We start from the raw sequence: 21,920 nt of genomic DNA, 5'->3' as shown, positions 1-21,920 counted from the left end.
TGCACAAGAATTCCTTATAAACTGCTAGTCCAAGAAAATCAGAGAGCTTCACACCAGAAGCTGCTCCCTCAGAGAGACCCAAAAGGACAAAGCATTCCAGAAATCATGTCTCCGTGTCTGTAATTTCTACAGATATTCCGATGTATTTCTTCATGTGAATTTAATTGAGGGTGGGGTGGGGGAGTAAAAGAAAAATGTTTATGACATTTCTAAGAGGACAAAAAGCAGCTATGTAAAACAGAGGTAGGAAAATGCCATCAACTGATAGAATTATCAATATATGTAGAAACTGAGTATGTACAATTCAGGAAATTTAATCAAAGAGGCTCATCTTTTTTATTAATGGGCAGCTTTAAAGAACATTTTTCTATATTTGCCTGTGGAGAAGTAATATATACAATGAAACCTCAATTTAATGAAACAACACTTAACAGATTTTACATGCAGGAGACTAAACATGGCACTGGACCAGACTATCTATGGGACCATTTTCTGCCTCATGTATCCCAGCGACCAGTCAGGTCCCACAGAGTTGGTCTTCTCCAGGTCCTGTCAGCCAGACAATGCCGAGTGGCGGGACCTAGGAGAAGAGCCTTCTCTGTGGTGGTCCTAGCCCTATGGAACAAACTCTCTCCAGAGATTCGCACTGTCCCCACTCTCCCTGCCTTCCACAAGGGTCTAAAAACTCACCTTTGCCAACAGGGTTGGGGCCACTGAGCTTCTAATATCTAGCCCCGGCCAATGATTGAATATATGTATGGATGTGACTGATTAATTTTAAACATTGGGGTTTTAAGACAATATTTTAATGTAGATTTTATTGTAGATTTCTAACGTGTTTTGCATAAATTTGCTGTAAGCTGCCTTGAGTCTCAGGAGAAGTGAAGCACAGAAATAGAATGAATAAACAAACAAACTTAAATAACACACAAGTCAGTTCCACGTAAAAATAGTTTGGTGGAGGTAGTTAAAATTTGCAATTAAATTTTATGTTAACCATTTGTGGTTATATATTTTATATACCGGTACATAATTACGTATACTACTGCCATAACTGGTATGAAGTTTAATAGATATTTGGGGATAACAGATACTATTCCCCCAAGTGGTTCATTAAATTGTTGCTTTCTAATTAAGGTTTTCCTAAAGAAGAAAGGCATCTAAATTATATATAACAGAGTTGAAAGAGACCTTGAAAGTCTTCTAATCCAACTCACTACTTAGGCAGGAAACCCTACACCACTTCAGACAAACAATTATCCAATATCTTCTTAAAGACTTCCAGTGTTGGAGCATTCACAGCTCCTGGAGACAAGTTGTTCCACTAAGTAATTGTTCTAATTGTCAGGAAATTTCCCCTTACTTCTAGGTTGCTTCTTTCCTTGCTTAATTACCACCCATTGCTTCTTGTTCTGCCCTCAGGGGCTTTGGAGAATAGCTTGACTCTCTCTTCTTTCTGGCAGCCCCTATGATATCGGAACACTGCTATCATGTCACCCCAGTCCTTCTTTTCATTCAGTTCCTGAAGCCATTCTTCATATGTTTTAGCCTCCAAGCCCCTAATCATCTTTGTTGCTCTTCTCTGCGCTCTTTCTAGAGTCTCAATATCCTTTTTGCATTGTGGTGACCCAAACTGGATACAGTATTCCAAGTGTGGTTTTACCAAGTCCTTATAAAGTGGTATTAACACTTCAAGTGATCTTGATTCTATCCCTCTGTTTATGCAGCCTGTGTTGGCTTTTTTAGCAGTGGCTGCACACTGCTGGCTCATATTTAAATGGTTGTCCACTAGGACTCCAAGATCCCTCTCACAGTTACTATTATTAAACGAGGTACCACATATACTGTACCTGTGCATTTTGTTTTTCTTGCCTAAATGTAGAACCTTATTTTTTTCACAGTTGAATTTCATTTTGTTAGATAGTGCCCAATGTTTAAGTTTGTCAAGATCGTTCTGTATCTTAAGCCTATCTTCTGAAATGTTGGCTATTCCTGCTAGCTTGGTGTCATCTAAAAACTTCATGTGTTCCCCATCTATCCACTAGTCCAAATCATTGAGGAAGATGTTGAAGAGTATTGGGCCTAAAACAAAGCCTTGGGGTACCCCCTGCATACTTCCCTCATATAGATGCAGTTCCATTGAGGACTACACGTTGAGTGTGGTTGATCAGCCAGTTATGAATACATCTGGTGGTGATACTGTCTAACCCGTATTTTTCTGTTTTATCAAGTATTAGGTATTGGTCTACTTTATCAAATGCCTTACTGTACCAAATAAATTATATCGACAGCATTCCTCTGGTCCACTAATTTTGTCACTTTGTCAAAGAATGCAATAAGATTAATCTGGCATGATCTGTTTCTGACAATCCCATGTTGGCTTTTGGTTATTACTTTGTTTGCTTCTAGCTGTTTGCTAATTCGTTGCTTCATTATCTTTTCCAGAATCTTCCCTGGTATTGAGGTCAGGTCTGTATCTATTTCCTGGATATATTTTCCCTTTTTTGAAGATGGGAACTACATCAGCTCTTTTCCAGTCCTCTGGCAGTTCCCTGGTGCTCCAGGATCTTTGAAATATATAATTCAGTGGTTCTGAGATCTCGTCTGCTAGTTCCTTCAGAACCTTGGGGTGTAATTCATCTGGTCCTGGTGATTTGAAGGGCTGAAAACAGGTGCTCAGTTACCATTTTCTTCCCTATTTTAACTTGTGTCCTTAATCTGTTTTTTGTGGTGCTTTTTTGATAGGTTGGACTGTTTTTACCCTTTGTGTAAAGACAGTTGTAAAAAAGAGTCTAAGTAGTTCTGCTTTCTCCCAGCAATGGACCAGTTGTTTCCTTGATTTATTTCTTGTTTTTAACATGTTGGAAGTAGCTTTTTCGTTATTTTTTTTACTTTTGTCACAAGCCTTTGTTCATTGTGAGCCTAGCTTTCCTCACTTCACCTCTGCAGGCTCGAGCTATTTGCTGATATTCTGCTTTAGTTATGTGCCCCTCTTTCCACTTTTATACTTGTTTGTTTTATATTTCAATTTGTCAGAGAGTTCTTTATGCAGCCATGCTGGTTTCTTTTGAAAACTGTTATTTTTTTTCTTCATTGGTATTGTGCTAAATTGGAATTTTTCAAAATTTCCCAAGCTTCTTTAATTGTTTTCCCCTTGAGGATTCTCATTTCCAAGCTCTCCATAAATTTATTGAAATTAGCTCTCTTAAAGTCCAAAACTCTAGCTGGGCTTTGTTCTATTGCTTGTACTTGCATAATGTTGAATTCCAATATTGCATGATCACTTGCCCCCAAGATTCCTGTAGCTTCAACACTTTTTAAGGTATAATTTCATCTCTGTTAGTGATAAGTAAGTCCAATATGGCTGATCCCCTTGTTCCCTTCTCTACTTTTGGGGAAACAAAGTTGTCTGCTAGGTTTGTTAGGAACCTGTTGGATGCAGATTAATTACTCAAATTAAGGCCCAAACTTTACTTATCTTTACTTATTTCCAAAGACAATCCAAAGCTCTTTTAAGGCCATTTTAGTGAATTTGGTGATCTGGTTCATCAACCTTATCCATTGTCCTCTCCTTTTCTCTTTCTTTTCCTTCAATCTTGCTCTACATTATGTCAATGAACACTTTTTAGAAGTACAGTAGTCTGTAAGCCATTGTTTTAATTTTTTTGAAGCCAATCATGACCAGCAAACATGACATTAATGTAATTTAGAAAAAATTCCAAATCAACTTGATAGTTGTTAACATAAGATAAAATACCTGTGAATCTTCTAAGCTCTTCAGTGACATGGCTTCACTCTCAAGCCTTCGATATGAGCAGACTGGTATATCAGATAATGTCTCCAACAGTGGGCTATTTAGGGTTTCTGGCAGCAAGAGACTCAGAAAACCAGATAACACACTTGCCCCTCCAAACACCACATATGGCAGACACCAATATATAACTTTCTGTTAAAAACAAAAAGATTATTTGAGGCAGCAATTATACTTTTCCTCTTAATCCCACAACCCAGCTAATAACCTTTAGCACATTTAAATCATTTTTAGATGCTCTGAACTGTGAATCTGATATCTTCAGAATACCTTAACTGATCCAAAATAATGTATTTTCAATATGTATGTTTATTCAATATATATTATAGTAATAATTTCAGTATGTAAGGAACCAGAAGAAAATCAAGAAATGATTGGTCCACTAATGGGAGAAAATGTCAAAAAGGTGATGAGCAGCAGGGGGAAAGCAGAACTGCTCAATTCCTTCTTCTATTTTTACTCCAAGGGAAAAAAACAGCCCAATCTATCAAAACTAACACAGTAAGATACAGAAAAGGAATGCAGGTCAAAATAGATAAGAAATTGGTAAGAGAACATCTACCGTGTTTCTCCCAAAATAGGACATGTCCCAAAAGTAAGGATAAGTCTGATTTTTGGGGTGAGTGTAAATATATGCCCTCCCCCGAAAATAAGCCCTAGTGAAGAGGTGGGCATGGCCAGCACAGGAGGCAGCCCTTCCCTCCGCCCCCACCCCCCCAGTTCAGCCCCTTAATTGCTGCCCCTTGATCATCTGAGCCAGCGAGGGCTGTGCAACTCAGCCCAGATCTCAAGTCCCTGGCATCATCCCCCTTTTCCTGCCGATCATTCTTTACTTAGGATTGCAGCACAGACACACATCTCCCAAATGCTCCATCCAAAGCCTTCAGCTTTGCAATCCTGGGAGGGGCATCTGTACTGTGATCCCAAAGAAAGAACGGTGTGTGTGTGGGTGTGTGTGAGAGAGAGAGAGACAGAGAGATCCTATCCAACCTCGGAGAGTTATCTAGGGCTGGTAGCAATGTTCTCTGCCTCCCACCTCTCTTTCACACACACACTCATTCACACACACACACACACACACACACACACACACATACGTCCCTCACCCCACAAACCCTCCCAAGGCAGTCACATCCCTGCAAACTCCTCCACCCCCTTACCCCTTCCATTGACCGCAGCCCCAAACATAAACCTTGAGCACCTGCTTCTGCACCAAGAAAGTCCAGTTGCCTGAAAAAGCACCTTTGGGGCAATTTAAATAAATCTATATGTTTAATCCCATTTGGTGGTGCAATGGGTATGAAAAGAATAGAAAAAAATTGAAACATACCAGAGATGGGACAAAAGGAGCAATAATTCCACCAACTCGGGAGAACATAGAACAGGTTCCCATTCCAACATTCCTTAAAAAACAGAACAATGAAATTCATTTGAAGGTTTCTCTTCTGATTTAGGATTGGAGTTATACTTGTAAATCCAAGAGATATAAGAATTCTTAGAAGTTTAAAATCATTATTTGAAGGCATAATTATTTCAAACATTTATGGTAATTGTATCACTGAAAATCCCAGAGCTACACAAAGCTTTGAAAGTCTTTGAAAAAACGGTAGGAAAAATCAACCGGCAATGATGTTGATGACATTTCAATTCAAATCAAAATAGAACTGGAAGAAACCTTGGAGGTCTTCTAGTCCAATCCCCTGCTCAAGCACAAGACCATATATCATTTCAGACGTGTGGCTGTCCAGTCTCTTCTTAAAAACCTCTGAAGAACCCACAACTTCTGAAGGCAAACTGTTCCATTGGTTAATTGTTTTCGCTATTAGAAAATTTCTCTTTAATTCCTGGTTGCATCTCATCTTGATTTGTTTCCATCCATTGTTTCTTGTCCTGCCCTCTGGTGTTTCAGAAAATAAATTGACCCCTTCTTCTTTGTGGTAGCCCCTCAAATACTGGAATATTGTTTTCATGTCTTCCCTAGTCCTTCTTTTCGCTAACTAGCCAAACCCAAATCCTGCAACCATTCTTCATATGTTTTATTCTCCAGATCTTTATTCATCTTAGTTGCTCTTTTTCCAAAGTCTCAATATCTTTTTTTGTAATGTGGTGACCAGGCTTTAAGATCTGGAACATGATAAGGAAACTTAAATTTGACCCCCACTTTCATGAGAAAGTGAAATTTTGGAATGGTGCCAGGATGAAAATTGCTGATAATCTTGTTCCTAGAGTATTTTGATAAAGACTGGAATTAACACACTATTTACTAATAGTCTTTTTATAACAAAAACTATTTCAATTGGCCAAACCTAGTGAACAGTAATATATTCCATTTAAAACATATTCTGACTTTTCAGTTTGTGCTTGATTTGTCAGCAATTAATCAGAATATTGAATAAAATCTCGGAGACCCCAAATTTATAGTTAATTTTTCGGTAGAACTGAATATACCCTAAGATAGGTTATGAAAATCTGCAAGAAAATATTTTCATTCTGCCTGCCTTTTTACCAAGTACGAAACAGCTACTAAAGTGTTTTTATCAACTCTGAAGACCATATATTAATACAAAAGCTATACATCAGGCTTTAAAAATAACATATTTTCCATATGATCTACATCCTTTGTCTAAACAAGTTTTTTTAGTTCAGGTTTTACATTAAAAAAATATTTAGATATATACCCCTCTTTTTTATTCAGGAATACATTCTGCTATCTCTTCCTATTTTTCTTCACAACAATCCTGTAAGGTAGGTAGGCTTAAGAGAGAATAGTTGACAAAATTTATTTATTTATTTATTTATTTATTTATTCATTCATTCATTCATTCATTCATTCATTCATTCATTCATTCATTCATTCATTCATTCATTCATTCATTCATTTATTTAGATTTATATGCCGCCCCTCTCCACAGACTCGGGGCGGCTCACACAAGATACAACAGTTCATAACAAATCCAAATATAATTTAAAATATTTAAAAAAGAACCCCATTTTTACTAACAAACACACACACAAACATACCATGCATAAATTGTACATGCCCGGGGGAGGTGTTTCAGTTCCCCCATGCTGGATGACAAAGGTGGGTTTTAAGGAGTTTACGGAAGGCAGGGAGAGTAGGGGCAGTTCTAATCTCTGGGGGGAGTTGGTTCCAGAGAGTCGGGGCCGCCACAGAGAAGGCTCTTCCCATGGGGCCCACCAACCGACATTGTTTAGTTGACGGGACCCGGAGAAGGCCCACTCTATGGGACCTAATCGGTCGCTGGGATTCGTGCGGCAGAAGGTGGTCTCGGGGATATTCTGGTCCAATGCCATGAAGGGCTTTAAAGGTCATAACCAACACTTTGAATTGTGACCGGAAATTGATCGGCAGCCAATGCAGACTGCGGAGTGATGGTGAAATATGGGCATACCTAGGTAAGCCCATGACTGCTCTCGCAGCTGCATTCTGCACGATCTGAAGTTTCCGAACACTTTTCAAAGGTAGCCCTATGTAGAGAGCATTACAGTAGTCGAACCTCGAGGTGATGAGGGCATGAGTGACTGTGAGCAATGAGTCCTGGTCCAGATAGGGCCGCAACTAGTGCACCAGGCGAACCTGGGCAAACGCCCCCCTCGCCACAGCTAAAAGATAGTTCTCTAATGTGAGCTGTGGATCGAGGAGGACGCCCAAGTTGCGGACCCTCTCCGAGGGGGTCAATAATTCCCCCCCCCCCAGGGTAATGGGCGGACAGATGGGATTGTCCTTGGGAGGCAAAACCCACAGCCACTCTGTCTTATCCGGGTTGAGTTTGAGTCTGTTGACACCCATCCAGGCCCCAACAGCCTCCAGACACCGGCACATCACTTCCACTGCTTTGTTGACTGGACATGGGGTGGAGATGTAAAGCTGGGTATCATCAGCATACTGATGATACCTCACCCCATGCCTTTGGATGATCTCACCCAGTGTTTCATGTAGATATTAAATAGCAGGGGGGAGAGGACCGACCCCTGAGGCACCCCACAAGGGAGAGTCGACCTCTGACCCCCCACTAACACCGACTGTGACCGACCGGAGACGTAGGAGCAGAATCACTGAAGAACAGTGCCTCCCATCCCCAACCCCTCCAGCCGGTGCAGAAGGATACCATGGTCGATGGTATCAAAAGCCGCTGAGAGATCAAGAAGCACCAGGACAGAGGATAAATCCCTGTCCCGGGCCCGCCAGAGATCATCCATCAACCCGACCAAAGCAGTTTCCGTGCTGAAACCGGGCCTGAAACCCGACTGCTGGGGACCTAGATAATCGGCTTCTTCCAAGGACCGCTGGAGCTGGAGCGCCACCACCTTCTCAACAACCTTCCCCATAAAGGGAAGGTTGGAGACTGGACGATAGTTATTAAGTACGGCTGGGTCCAGGGAAGGCTTCTTGAGGAGGGGGCGCATAAGCGCCTATTTATAGAGTGTTGGAAAAACTCCCCTCCCCAAGGAAGCGTTGGTAATCTCCTGGACCCAGCTCCGTGTCACCTCCCTGCTGGCCGAGACCAGCCAGGAGGGACACGGATCCAGTAAACATACCAATTAGCTTCTACTTTTCCCGAAAATAATACCTTGTCTTATATATATTTTTAACCCTAAAATAAGCGCTTTGTTATTCCCTAACCTTAACCAAAGGAAATTGTGGGGACCGGCTGTGCATGCGGTTAAATATTTTGGGGGAGGGCTTATTTTTGGGGAAACATAGTAGATTCGAGCCTGGGTTTCCTTGCCCTTAATCTAACTGGTTAAACATTATATTTCAGACAGAGCTCAAATTCTAATATATAAATTTTAATGAGCAAGAACTCTGATCTTCCTGATTTGCTGCCTCTAAGAATGGTGTTCTACCTCCATAAAACCAGAATGGATAAGTGATCCCATAGTTACATTAAGTGACTATAAACCAATAAGTGACTTACCTGATAACAGTAGGATAGAGTTCTGATGTGTAGATATATACAATGTTAAAGGCTGAACTGATGGTCAGCTTTCCGAGTAAAGACAATGAACGTTTATTCATAATAGTGAATACTCCTGTAGCTGTTGGAACAAGACAGGTGACTTTTAGAATTCTGTTTATCCCAGAATTGGTTTATTTGTATATCAAATTTAGGCACTGCCCTTCATATTTCCAAGCAGTCCTATGCAAAGTACTCTCACCACAGGTCCCCTCTCTCTGTTGAACTCCTGATATCTTCTTTATGGACTGCTTTGATTTGTATTTATAATATTTATGTGATAGGCTACCATTGATAGACAGAACTAAATAAAATCATGTGACCTTATTAAAACACACACACACAAACAAACACAATTGTTTGGTTTAGTCAAGAAAAAAGATTTTATAATACCATGTTTCCCCAAAAATAAGATCTTATTTTCTTTTGACCTCCGAAATAAGTGCCAGGGCTTATTTTCAGGGGATGTCTTAATTTTTTTTGCCCTACCCTTCAAGGCAGCTTAGTGTCCCAGAGAAGCCAAAAATGGCATATTGACTCTGGTCTCTGCTGCTGCAAAAGGCACTGTTGGCGCTCTCAGAGCATGCTAAAGGCCAGCAAGCAGGGATAGTTGGAGCCACAGCTGCTGCTTCTTCCTGCTTTAGGTTTGCCCTCACTCGGGAGCAGGGTGGTTCATGGCGAAATGTGGGTGAATTCATTTGCGAGGTATTCCTAAAGTCTCAGCAGGAGGGGAAGGTCCCTAGGGTGGTAGGTTGAGAAAGTGAGGTTAACCGCCTGCCGCTGCTGCGCTGGTTCAGAGCTGCTGCAGCCATGCTGAGTTCCAAGCGGCAGGTGTACGTGTGAAAAGGGGAAACCCTGATATGCTCTGTGCTTATGTATATTATGATATACATAGCCATAATATACACAACGATAAAATGCCACAAAAAGTTAATTAGCCGGTCCTTGATTTATGATCAGCAAGCACTCAAATTTATGACAGCACTGAACAAAGGGGACCTGCAATGGGTCATAAAATTATGTCACTATGGCTACGTTATCACCACTGCAACCTTCCAATGGCATCCACAAGCAAAGTCAATGGGGAAGTTTATTTATTTATTATTTATTTATTTATTGGATTTGTATGCCGGTTGGTAGGGAAAGCAGCAAGTCATTCCCATAAGTTGCTTCCATCACTTTTCCTCCAGCGAAGCCCCATTACAAAGTACAAAATCTCATATTCCATAGCACCCCCTTGTCTCCCTGCACTTTTCTGAGCCCATGTGCTACCTTTGCCAGCCTATGTGTCCTCCTTAGCAACACCAACCAGTAACATCAACCATGCAACACCTGCAGGATCAACCATCCCTCCCCTGTATTCTTTACTTGGGATTTCTTGTACAGTTCTGGAGTAATGACAGCAATGGGGAGTGTAGAATTGTTATCATTAAGCAATGTAATCACATGTTATCACACTTTATAGCCACAATACATAATAGCAGCCATCTTGTTTGTCCACATCGCCAGTGTAAACCCAGGATTATCTGTACACTTGTTAAATTAGTCTAAGCTGATAGCCTCCCAACTCTGGCAAGGTTAGGAAATACTTTCAGTGGAGAAAAGGAATTGTGACTGCTACTTGTCCTATGTTTCCAGGCTAGGAAGTTCATAGTTCAGAGCACTTTGAGACAGGGCACCAGCTCCACATTTGATTAACTCTAGTTTCCATAATTAAATAAATCCTTTTACCTTTCTGTTGTGGAAGGAACATGACAAGGAGAGAGGCTAGTCCTCCTAGAAAGAAAAATGCAGCAAGTGTCCGTTTACGGCCAAACCTGATAATCAGAAGGAAATGAAAACAATGGGAAATGAAATGAGAAAGGCAACCTGAGGAGAAATTAAGAAATGTATTTGATTTATATCCTTTTTTTGTAAAAAGGCACTATTATATCATGATGCCATGAGATGAGGACCGTTTGAGGACATATTACTCTTGTCATGCCTGTGCTGATTTCTTCTAATAACCAGGGAACTACAGAAACTTTCCAGATCATAATGCATCTACAGTTCTCACAATGCTTCATTTTCTTGTAAGATAAAATGTATTTTACACACCTTTCTATTTTACCAACATGTTTATAAATATCATTAAAATAGGATAGAAACTCTTTTATAGTTTGTTACATTAGGCTTCATAACCAGAATATTGCTTCATTAATTTTCCCCAATCTTTTATTCCAGTTGCCAAAGGTTACAAAGAAGACTGAAATGATGAAGTGAGACTACTACAAAATATGGGTCTAGAAACTGGCACTATTGCAAGACACATGTTCTTGATCTGTCCAAAAGAAGAGTCATGGTGGTCATGGTAGTTAGAATGCAGTACTGAGGCTACTTCTGCCAACTGCCAGCTGCCAGAACTTTGGCAGTTCGAAACTAACTGGCTGAAGGTTGACTCAGCCTTCCATCCTTCCCAGGTGGGCAAAATGAGGACCCAGATGGTTGGGGTTGATATGCTGGCTCTGTAAACCACTTAGAGAAGGCTGTAAAAACACTGTGAAGTGGTATATAAGTCTAAGTGCTATTGATACTGATACTTTTATTTTTTTTCATAAACATATAGCTATTTTTACACACAACAACTGCACATACAGGAAGTCCTCAACTTACAACCATTCATTTAGTGACAGTTCAAATTTACAACAGCCCTGAAAACTTAACAACAGCAATGATTCACTTAACATCTGTGGAGACGTAAGATCATTAAACAGAGCAAAATTCACTTCATAACTGACTTGCTTAGCCGTAGAAGTTTTGGGCAGTTGTAAGTTGAGGACTACCTGTACTGAACTAGAAAATGTGTGTTTTCCTGCTCATTTCTTTTCAAAAAGGAAAGCCATACCACAACAGTATTTGGTGATGGAATCTTCAGTTGGTACAAACTTAGGGAGTCTCCAAGAAGGGCAAGGGGGAAGTAGACTCAATGGGATGTGCTTGATCCATCTCATTATAAATAAAAACCTGTCTTTCATTCTAAATGCATAAACTGAATGTGTAGAGATGCTTATATATGATCCCATGGGCTCATGCTCTGGATCTGTCCTAAAGCCTGCATTATCTGACATGTATGTAACATCTCTTCAAAACTCACCATTTCTGGTTCATCAAATAGACACAGAGTGGGTATGCAGGAATCTCTATCAGACCAGAAAGAGCCAAATTAGCATAGATACTGCCACCTAGTTCACCCACGTTGAGAGTAAGACCATAATAAACCAAGCTGCATACAAACCTAGAAGTGACAAAAAAAGGAAACATTTTAATCACAATACATTCTAATATCCTGTGTATAACATAACTATAAACCTGAAAGCAAACAAATGTGTTATGTCTTATCATTTTCTACAATTTCCAGAAGACCAACAATGGAGACAAAGTGGTGCAGTGGATACAATGCAGCATTGCAGGCTGACTCTGCCCACCGCCAAGAGTTTGACTCCATGCAGTTCAAGGTTGCCTCAGCCTTCCATCCTTCCGATATTGGTAAAATAAGGACCCAGATTGTTGGGGGCAATATGCTGACATTGTAAACTGCCTAGAGAGGGCTGTTTAGCACCCTGGGGTGGTAATGCAAGTCTATAGTCTCATCTATAATGAGGAGGGGAGGGGCACTGCTGCCTGGAGCTTTCTGTAGAATTGTACAGAGTGTGTTAGGGAAGCAGAGTGTATGGTTTGCATTTGAGATAACCATTTTCACAGCAGCCACAATTCCATGCCTCTGAAGTTCCAGAAATTCGGCAGTTTGTTAGTGATAACAGTAGCAACAATAATATACTCTATTATTCTTTTGGCTTGTGTTTTGTGTTAGGTCCTCTATTTTGCTTTTAACAGTTTTGAACTGTTTTGTTGTTATACTAATCTTTCAACAAACTTAAGTTTGGCTGACTATAATATCATGGTTAGGTACTAATGCTACATCATGTTTAACTGTTAGCTATGGCAAAGTAAAATTGCATAAAGTATTCATTTCACAGTATTTTATACATGTATACTTTTTCAGAATTTCAGTGTGTGTCTGGGTATAGCATATCATACCATCATATTTGCCATTTTCAATTGATCAGAGCCTTCTCTGTCAATATATGAAATGGCTCTGTGTTGTGGCATTTAGAACTTCAACTACATTTCATGTACACTCAAATCAATTTGAGTTTAGATACCTACCCTATCTTGAACATATATGCGATGGCATTGTCTCTGGCATTGTCTACATTATACTCCAAACCCACTCAGAAGTTTTGCCACAACCATTTTCTTAAGTAAATGGTTTCATACTAAGAACTATAAAAAACCTAAGACAATAAAAAAAACAATAAATTACCCCAAATAACTACAAAAGACCCCAAATCACTACACGACTATTTTATGACATGTTTCAGTAAACAGAAAGCAGCACTTCCAAGATAATTTTCAAAAAGCAGCATATATACCAGATGAACAGCATGACCAGAGTACGTCCCAAAAGGATCTTATTTCGGAACAGATCCATAATACTACAAGACTCCTTACAACTCCATGCAGTTGGAAGTTTCAGTGAAAAAGTGCACTTGGGCTTGTAGTTTCTCTTTGCAATGAGGTAGAGAGAATCTTCAGCTTCGTGGAGCCGACCTTGTGAATATAACCAACGAGGTGACTCAGGAATGAATCTAGAAAGAAAGAATCATTCGTTGAGAGCACTAGGGATATTTTATTACTGAAAACTTCATGCTGGTGCACATATTATGCACATATTTTAAACTAAAAATAAGCATCATCTTATGAATAAATGAGAACAAGTTTGCAAATATGCAGCACGTGAACTCCAGCATGCAACTATTTAAAAACATTTAAAGAAATAGGTTTAACATGCAAATCCAAATTTTGAATATTTCATGCAGTATGAAAGCAAGAAGACATAAACTTTGGATATTGGCATAGCTGCTCTAATATAATCAAAACCATGGATGTAACACAATTAAACTTCAGGGGGAATTCAGATCTGCCTGAGAGGAGATCAGGTTTTTTATAGTTTTTGTAAATTTTATTTGTTTGATATTTATGAATATTTTACACACAAATTATTTTGTTCACTGTAAGCCACCTATAATTGTGAGAAAGGGTGACATACAAATGTTGATTCTCAGTTCAAAAAACGTATTTCAACAATATAGATAGAAATGGTGGATCATAAATTTAACCATTCTTAATCAGAACTGTCTTTTTTCTTTATTTCATTCCCCTAAGCAATTTAAAGTTCAGATAGATTAAAGATTAAACAACATATAGAATACATTTTTTTCAAATATCCTCCCAATAAATTTTCCATTCTGTTACCAGAGGCTTTTATAAATTTAAACTTGGAATAATAAGAAATCATTTTTTTCCTTCTGAATGCAAATTGCTAAACTACAAGTTTTAATTCAAATGTTTACATATTACCCTTTCATTACTTTAAGAATGAAAGAGGGATGTAGCTTGATGCTCTCAAAGAAGGATAAGCAAATTTTTCCTTGGACTGAGCTTTGAAAAACAAACAAACAAAATACTTTGAGGTTTTCAGTGTTAATTAGCATAGCGAGAAAAAGCTTAACTCAGATTTTGGTGGCTTCACTGAAACATCCATGAAATTTTCTTGACAGCAATATAGAAAGCAGTTCACCACAGCCTTTTTCTGGGAAGTTATTTTCATTCAAGTTCCAAAAAGCTGTCTTAGATTCAGGTATTTCCAGTCTCATCCAAGTACAGTGGTACCTCGTCTTATGAACGCCTCATCTAACAAACTTTTCGTAATACGAGCCCAGTGTTTAAGATTTTTTTGCCTCTTCTTCCGAACTATTTTCACTTTACGAACCCAAGCCGCCACTGCTGGGATGCCCCGCTTCCAGATTTCTGTTGCCAGCCGAAGGCTCCCCTCACTGGGAAAACCCACCTCCAGACTTCCATTGCCAGTGAAGAGCTCGTTTTTGTGCTGCTGGGATTCCCCTGAGGCTCCCCTCTCTGGGAAACCCCACCTCCGGACCTCCGTGTTTTTGCGATGCTTCGATTTCCCCGAGGCTCCCCTCGCTGGGATTCCCTTCATTTTTGCCAGCGCTGCTTTGAATCTCAGCGAGGGGAGCCTCAGGGAAATCGCAGCATCGCAAAAACACGGAAGTCCAGAGGTGGGGTTTCCCAGCAAGGGAAGCCTTAGGGGAATCCCAGCAGCACAAATACGGGCGCTTTGCTGGCAACGGAAGTCCAGAGGTGGGGTTCCCCAGTGAGGGGAGCCTCAGGAAAATCACAGCATCGCAAGAACACGGAAGTCCGGAGGTGGGGTTTCCCAAGGAAGGGAGCCTCAGGGGAATCCCAGCAGCGCAAAAATGGGCGCTTTGCTGGCAACGGAAGTCCGGAGGTGGGGTTTCCCAGTGAGGGGAGCCTCAGAGGAATCCCAGCAGCACAAAAATGGGCGCTTCGCTGGCAACGGAAGTCCGGAGGTGGGGTTTCCCAGTGAGGGGAGCCTCAGAGGAATCCCAGCAGCACAAAAATGGGCGCTTCGCTGGCAACGGAAGTCCGGAGTGGGGTTTCCCAGCGAGGGGAGCCTCAGGGAAACCCCAGCAGCGCAAAAATGGGCTCTTCGCTGGCAACGCAAGTCCAGAGGTGTGGTTTCCCAGTGAGGGGAGCCTCAGGGAAATCACAACATCGCAAGAACATGGAAATCCAGAGGTGGGGTTTCCCAGGGAGAGGAGCCTCAGGGGAATCCCAGCAGTGCAAGAACGGGCGCTTTGGCTGGCAACATAAGTCTGGAGGTGGGGATTCCCAGCGGCGCAAGGCAAAAGGGGTGAGTTTTGGGTTTGCACGCATTATTTGCTTTTACATTGATTCCTATGGGAAACATTGTTTCATCTTACGAACTTTTCACCTTACGAACCTTGTCATGGAACAAATTAAGTTCATAAGACGAGGTACCACTGTATTTGGATTGAACCTGTTTATAGATTCTTTGAGGGGGGGGCAACACATACACAGACTTCCTTCAGTTATTGCAAGTGATTGAGATGTGTTTGTGCATGTGCATATGCTTCTGAAGGAAGCTTTTCTCCTCCCCTTGTTTAAAGTCCATCCACCCTTTAGACTTTGGTGGATTTTTACCTATTTTTTTTTTAAATTGGTGGCCCTTGGAGAGTGGAGAGAAATTCTTGGCAATTGCAGATAGGTAAAACCTTGGCCCTGAATGGGGCAGGAAAAGACTAAACCCAACGCAGGTAGTGGAGTGTGGGACAGGCAAAGGCTGGGACAAGCAATGCCACTGTAGAAAAGCCACCAATGGGAGGGGAAAAGTGGGAGGGAAGCCACTTGCTGGGTGATTAAGTTGCTGTTTAATTGTGGCTGCTCAGAAAATGGCACCCACTTCTGGGACAAAGCCAACTCCAGTGGCTCAGGTGGCATGATTGGTAGCAGAGATGTGATGGAAAGAAGGCATGAGGCCTGTGGAGGATAGAGGGGAGAGTGAAGGGGTGAACCGCAGGGTCCCTGCGGTTGTTTGTAGGGGAAAATGTGGGGATGCTTCAGTCACTGTAATTTTGAAACAGGCTATGCAGCTTGAAGGGAGGGGTGTTCTAACTTTGAATGGTAATCTCTGTTCTCTGTTGTATCTCGAGGCTTCAGATTCTTAATGCAGGTTATAAACAGCTGATATATTATGAAATCTTGAACTCGCACGAAGCAAACTTAATACTAAAATTTAATACTATATTTAAAAAAAAGAGAGTAGGTTCAAAACAAAAACCCGCGAAGATAAGCTCACCCCAGACAGTGTCAATTGCAGCAGTATTACAAATGGTACAGATAACCACCTCTTGGCTTCTGTTTCTAAATGCAAGACAGTACACTTTAGGAGTAAAAGTGGAAACTATTTAAAAGGAGAATTAAAACAAAGAAATTTAGAAGATAAATACCAAGAAAAGAGCCAAAATTATTTTCAAGTATAGAGAAATTAGGATGGAAGAGACTAAAGAGAGGAACAAACAGCTATTCTTTTTATTCAGTGACAAATGCCACTCATATTTTAGCAAAATAATGTAGGTATATAACTTACAGACAAAGGAGAAAGACTACCACTCCCTCCAGGTTAACCACCATTGCTAATAGTCTCCAGGAGCGAATGAGATATCCTAACAAAGCATATTGAGCAATTCCCACAGCAAAGAAGAGGCAACCAAGTGATCCTATTATAATGCAAATAGGGGGAAAACTGTTATTGATGATTTTGTAGTGACATCTAAAGTGATGATTTAAGACAAACAGAGAAGAACAAATATGCAGTTGCTGTTCATATACATGAACAAATATGCAGAGATAAAGAACATTCAAAACTCTGAAAAGTAGTAGATGCCATCCCAAAAGACTGTTATAGGCATATTCCAACATTCAAAATGTTCTTCAAACACTAACATATTGTCGGGGAGTGGGGGATAGAAAATTATTCATTATAACATGAACCAAAGCAATTTAGATCTAATACACAGGTTATTTCTTAAAATCTTAAACCAGTGAACGCTGGGCTTCCAGCCAACCAGACCAAGAGCCCAGACTGTAAACTGGCAAAGGATTATAGGAAATAGCAAAGCTGCATGAACAGTAACAAATAATTAAATACATTTGCATAGGCAGGGAAAGCTTCTAGTTTTATGTTAGCAATAATCGCCCAGATCCATATTTTGAGGTTGGCACCTTCATCTTCCTTTCACTCTGATCTACGTTCCTTCACTATGGTAAGAGGAACCCTTTCCCACTTCCTGTCCCAACATTCTTTCACTTGGTTATCTGGTTTCTGCTCCCTTTCTCAGGGCCATTTTAAGTTTAAAGGACAACCTGTAGGATATCCTGAACTCCAACAATTCATAGAATCATAGGGCTGGAAGGGACCTCCGAGGTCTTCTAGTCCAACCTTCTGCTCAGTGCAGTAGCTTATACTATCCCAGCCAAATCATTGTCCAGTCTATTTTTGAAAACCTTCACAGTGATGGAAAAATCACAATCCGAAGAGACAAACTATTCCACTTGTGAATTGCTCTCACTGTCAGAAAATTGCTCCTTACTTCTAGGTTGGATCTTTCTTTAATATCCATCCTTAAAGATCTTTCCATCCACTACTTCTTGTCCTGCCCTCTGGTGCGCTAGAGCAGTGATTTTCAATCTTTTTTGAGCCAAGGCACATTTTTTACATTTACAAAATCCTGGTGCACACCACCAACCAAAATGACACAAAATGACACTCTAATACAGTACATATGATACATATAGCATTGTGATGCATTGTATATCACCCTCTGCGGGGGCCTCTTATAAAAAGAAAAAGGTCAAATATCTATATACACCATCAGGATAGACATAACCAGCTGAGGCTGAGGCTTCATCTAGTGGTGGCAACATTTACCTCCAGTCCTGACCAGGATTAGAAATTGGGACCATGGGGAGGAGTAGCAGCTTCAACTACTTGCCGCGGCCACACAATGACAAGTGTGCAGCAGCCTGAGCAGGGACCTTCCTGGGTGTGGATGAGAGACGGCCTGCTATTGGTTCATCGCTAGTGGTCGGGATGAAAACTAGAAGGTGATTGGTCAGTGAGCGTTCCTTGTTGCTGATAGCTGAAGGGATTGTGAGGGGAATGTTTATTTATTTATTTATTTATTTATTATTTGGATTTGTATGCCGCCCCTCTCCGAAAACTCGGGGCGGCTCACAACAAGTGAAAAGACAATCCAATACATAATCCAATTAATTAAAATATTATAAATTTAAGAAAAACCCCTATACTAACATACACACACACAAGCATACCATATATAAATTCAACGTGCCCAGGGGAAGATGTTTAGTTTCCCCATGCCTGACGGCAAAGGTGGGTTTTGAGGAGTTTACGGAAGGCAGGAAGAGTAGGGGCAGTTCTGATCTCCGGGGGGAGTTGGTTCCAGAGAGTCTGTGCCGCCACAGAGAAGGCTCTCCCCCTGGGGCCCGCCAACCGACATTGTTTAGTTGACGGGACCCGGAGGAGGCCCACTCTGTGGGACCTAATCGGTCGCTGGGATTCGTGCGACAGAAGGCGGTCTCGGAGATATTCTGGTCCAGTGCCATGAAGGGCTTTAAAGGTCATAACCAACACTTTGAATTGTGACCGGAAACTGATCGGCAGCCAATGCAGACTGCGGAGTGATGGTGAAACATGGGCATACCTGGGTAGGCCCATGACTGTTCTCGCAGCTGCATTCTGCACGATCTGAAGTTTCCGAACACTTTTCAAAGGTAGCCCCATGTAGAGAGCATTACAGTAGTCGAACCTCGAGGTGATGAGGGCATGAGTGACTATGAGCAATGAGTCCCGGTCCAGATAGGGCCGCAACTGGTGCACCAGGCGGACCTGGGCAAACGCCCCCCTCGCCACAGCTGAAAGATGGTTCTCTAATGTGAGCTGTGGATCGAGGAGGACGCCCAAGTTGCGGACCCTCTCTGAGGGGGTCAGTAATTCCCCCCCCAGGGTAATGGACGGACAGATGGGATTGTCCTTGGGAGGCAAAACCCACAGCCACTCCGTCTTATCCGGGTTGAGCTTGAGTCTGTTGACACCCATCCAGGCCCCAACAGCCTCCAGGCACCGGCACATCACTTCCACCGCTTCGTTGACTGGGCATGGGGTGGAGATGTAAAGCTGGGTATCATCGGCATATTGATGATACCTCACCCCATGTCCTTCGATGATCTCACCCAGCGGTTTCATGTAGATGTTAAATAGCAAGGGGGAGAGGACCGACCCCTGAGGGAGAGACCTCGGAGTCGACCTCTGACCCCCCACTAACACCGACTGCGACCGGTCAGAGAGGTAGGAGGAGAACCACTGAAGCACAGTGCCTCCCACCCCCAACCCCTCCAACCGGTGCAGAAGGATACCATGGTCGATGGTATCAAAAGCCGCTGAGAGATCGAGGAGCACCAGGACAGAGGATAAACCCCTGTCCCGGGCCCGCCAGAGATCATCCATCAACGCAACCAAAGCGGTTTCCGTGCTGTAACCGGGCCTGAAGCCCGACTGCTGGGGACCTAGATAATCGGCTTCTTCCAAGGACCGCTGGAGCTGGAGTGTCACCACCTTCTCGACAACCTTCCCCATGAAGGGAAGGTTGGAGACTGGACGATAGTTGTTGAGTACGGCTGGATCCAGGGAAGGCTTCTTGAGGAGGGGGCGCACAAGCGCTTCTTTATAGAGTGATGGAAAAACTCCCCTCCCCAAGGAAGCGTTGGTAATCTCCTGGGCCCAGCTCCGTGTCACCTCCCTGCCGGCCGAGACCAACCAGGAGGGACACGGATCCAGTAAACAGGTGGCGGAACTCACAGCTCCAATGGCCTTGTCCACTTCATCAGGTGTCACCAGATCAAACTCTTCCCAGACAGGTGGACAAGTACGTGCCCCAGTCACCTCGACTGATTCATTGTCAGTCGACTCTGTTTTACAATTGGAGTCGAGGTCGGCCCGGATCTGAGCGACTTTATCAGCGAAAAATGTGTTAAACTCCTCGGCACTACTCTGTAAGGGCTCCCCAACTCCCCCCTGGTTAAGAAGGGAGCGGGTCACCCTAAACAGAGCGGCCGGGCGGGATTCCGCTGATGCAATCAAGGCGGCATGGTACGCGCATCTTGCCGCCTTGAGCGCCACTTTGTAAGTCTTAATAAAAGCTCTTACAAGTGTTCGATCAGATTCAGACCTGCTCTTCCTCCATCGCTTCTCTAGACGTCTCTTTTGGCGTTTCAACTCCCGGAGCTCCTCGTTGAACCATGGGGCTCTACGGGGTCTAGCGCCACGGAGAGGTCGCAAAGGCGCAATCCAGTCAAGAGCCTCCGCAGCAGCCGTATTCCAGGCCTCCGCAAGAGACTCCGCCGAACTGTGGATGAGTGCCTCTGGAATAACCCCAAGCGCCATCTGAAAGCCCTCTGGGTCCATCAGGCGTCTGGGGCGGAACATCTTCATTGGTTCCGCCTCCCTGCGGGGAAGGATTGGAGCCAGGAAGTCAAGCCGTAGTAGAAAATGGTCTGACCATGACAAAGGCACTGCTTCTAAGCCCCTTAGTCTCAGACCATTGCTCAATTGCTCGGAAAGGAATACCATGTCAGGTGTGTGCCCCCCCTCATGAGTCGGACCCCGTACTACTTGAGTCAGGTCCATGGCTGTCATGGTGGCCATGAACTCCTGTGCCAACCCAGAGGTTTCGCCGAGTGACGGCAGGTTGAAGTCCCCCAAGACAATAAGTCTGGGGAACTCCACCGCCAACCCGGCTACCTCCTCGAGTAGCACAGGCAGGGCTTTTGACACGCAGCTGGGAGGCAGGTACGTGAGAAATAAGCCCACCTGAACCCCTAAGTCCAACTTCATCAAGAGTGACTCGCAACCCGCAATTTCCGGAGCAATGAGTCCACGTAGGCAAAGGCTCTCCCTGGCTATAATAGCCACTCCTCCCCCCCTTCCCTGGGGTCGAGGTTGGTGCCATATCTGAAACCCAGCTGGGCAAATTTCAGAGAGAGGAACACCTCCCTCTGGGCCGAGCCAGGTTTCAGTAATACATGCCAGGTCGGCCTCCTCATCCAGGATCAGATCCCGGATGAGGAGAGCTTTATTGACCACCGACCTGGCATTAAGCAGCAGCAACCTGAGTCCAGGGCCAGAGTTACACTCATCACCAGTACCCAAGATTGGGCTCACAGAGCCGGAACAAGGGACTGTTATTAAGCAACGGTCTCTCGTTCCCCTGGAACGGCTAGCTCTGTGACCCCCGCCATATCTGCCTCTCCCCAGCAACACAGGGATATTCCGGCCCTCTGCCACCCCAGAGATCAATGCCCCTTCCTCTCCTGTCTCCCGAGCGTCAGGTGGGCCAAATCTATCACTCATACTACTGTCGCTCATCCCATCCATACCATACTCCCACCCACCCCAACCATCACACTCATACCAGTCATTCATTCCATGCACAACATTGAATCTGCTCCAATCATCCATTAATTAGAGACCCCCCCCAATGTTAAAAAAGGATTAAATTAATAATAGATAAAAATGCTGATAAAATATGACATGGTATAAATACATA

At 42.7% G+C, this 21,920-nt stretch overlaps 1 protein-coding gene across 3 annotated transcripts in view; it reads right to left on the bottom strand.

The window, feature by feature from the left end:
* SLC22A15 (solute carrier family 22 member 15) overlaps positions 1 to 21,920 on the bottom strand; it is an 84,617-nt gene that overhangs the window by 44,008 nt on the left and 18,689 nt on the right. For all 3 annotated transcript variants that reach the window (XM_070741879.1, XM_070741880.1, XM_070741881.1), the window contains exons 5-11: positions 16,883 to 17,012; positions 13,263 to 13,478; positions 11,924 to 12,064; positions 10,522 to 10,607; positions 8,752 to 8,872; positions 5,142 to 5,214; positions 3,758 to 3,946 (exon numbers count right to left, since the gene is read on the bottom strand). In XM_070741879.1, the coding sequence (XP_070597980.1) occupies positions 3,758 to 3,946; positions 5,142 to 5,214; positions 8,752 to 8,872; positions 10,522 to 10,607; positions 11,924 to 12,064; positions 13,263 to 13,478; positions 16,883 to 17,012 (956 nt within the window). The remainder of the gene's footprint in view (positions 1 to 3,757; positions 3,947 to 5,141; positions 5,215 to 8,751; positions 8,873 to 10,521; positions 10,608 to 11,923; positions 12,065 to 13,262; positions 13,479 to 16,882; positions 17,013 to 21,920) is intronic.

The sequence above is a fragment of the Erythrolamprus reginae genome, chromosome 2, assembly GCF_031021105.1.
Source record: "Erythrolamprus reginae isolate rEryReg1 chromosome 2, rEryReg1.hap1, whole genome shotgun sequence".
Taxonomy (NCBI): domain Eukaryota; kingdom Metazoa; phylum Chordata; class Lepidosauria; order Squamata; family Dipsadidae; genus Erythrolamprus; species Erythrolamprus reginae.
This window is presented reverse-complemented; position numbering and strand designations above follow the sequence as displayed.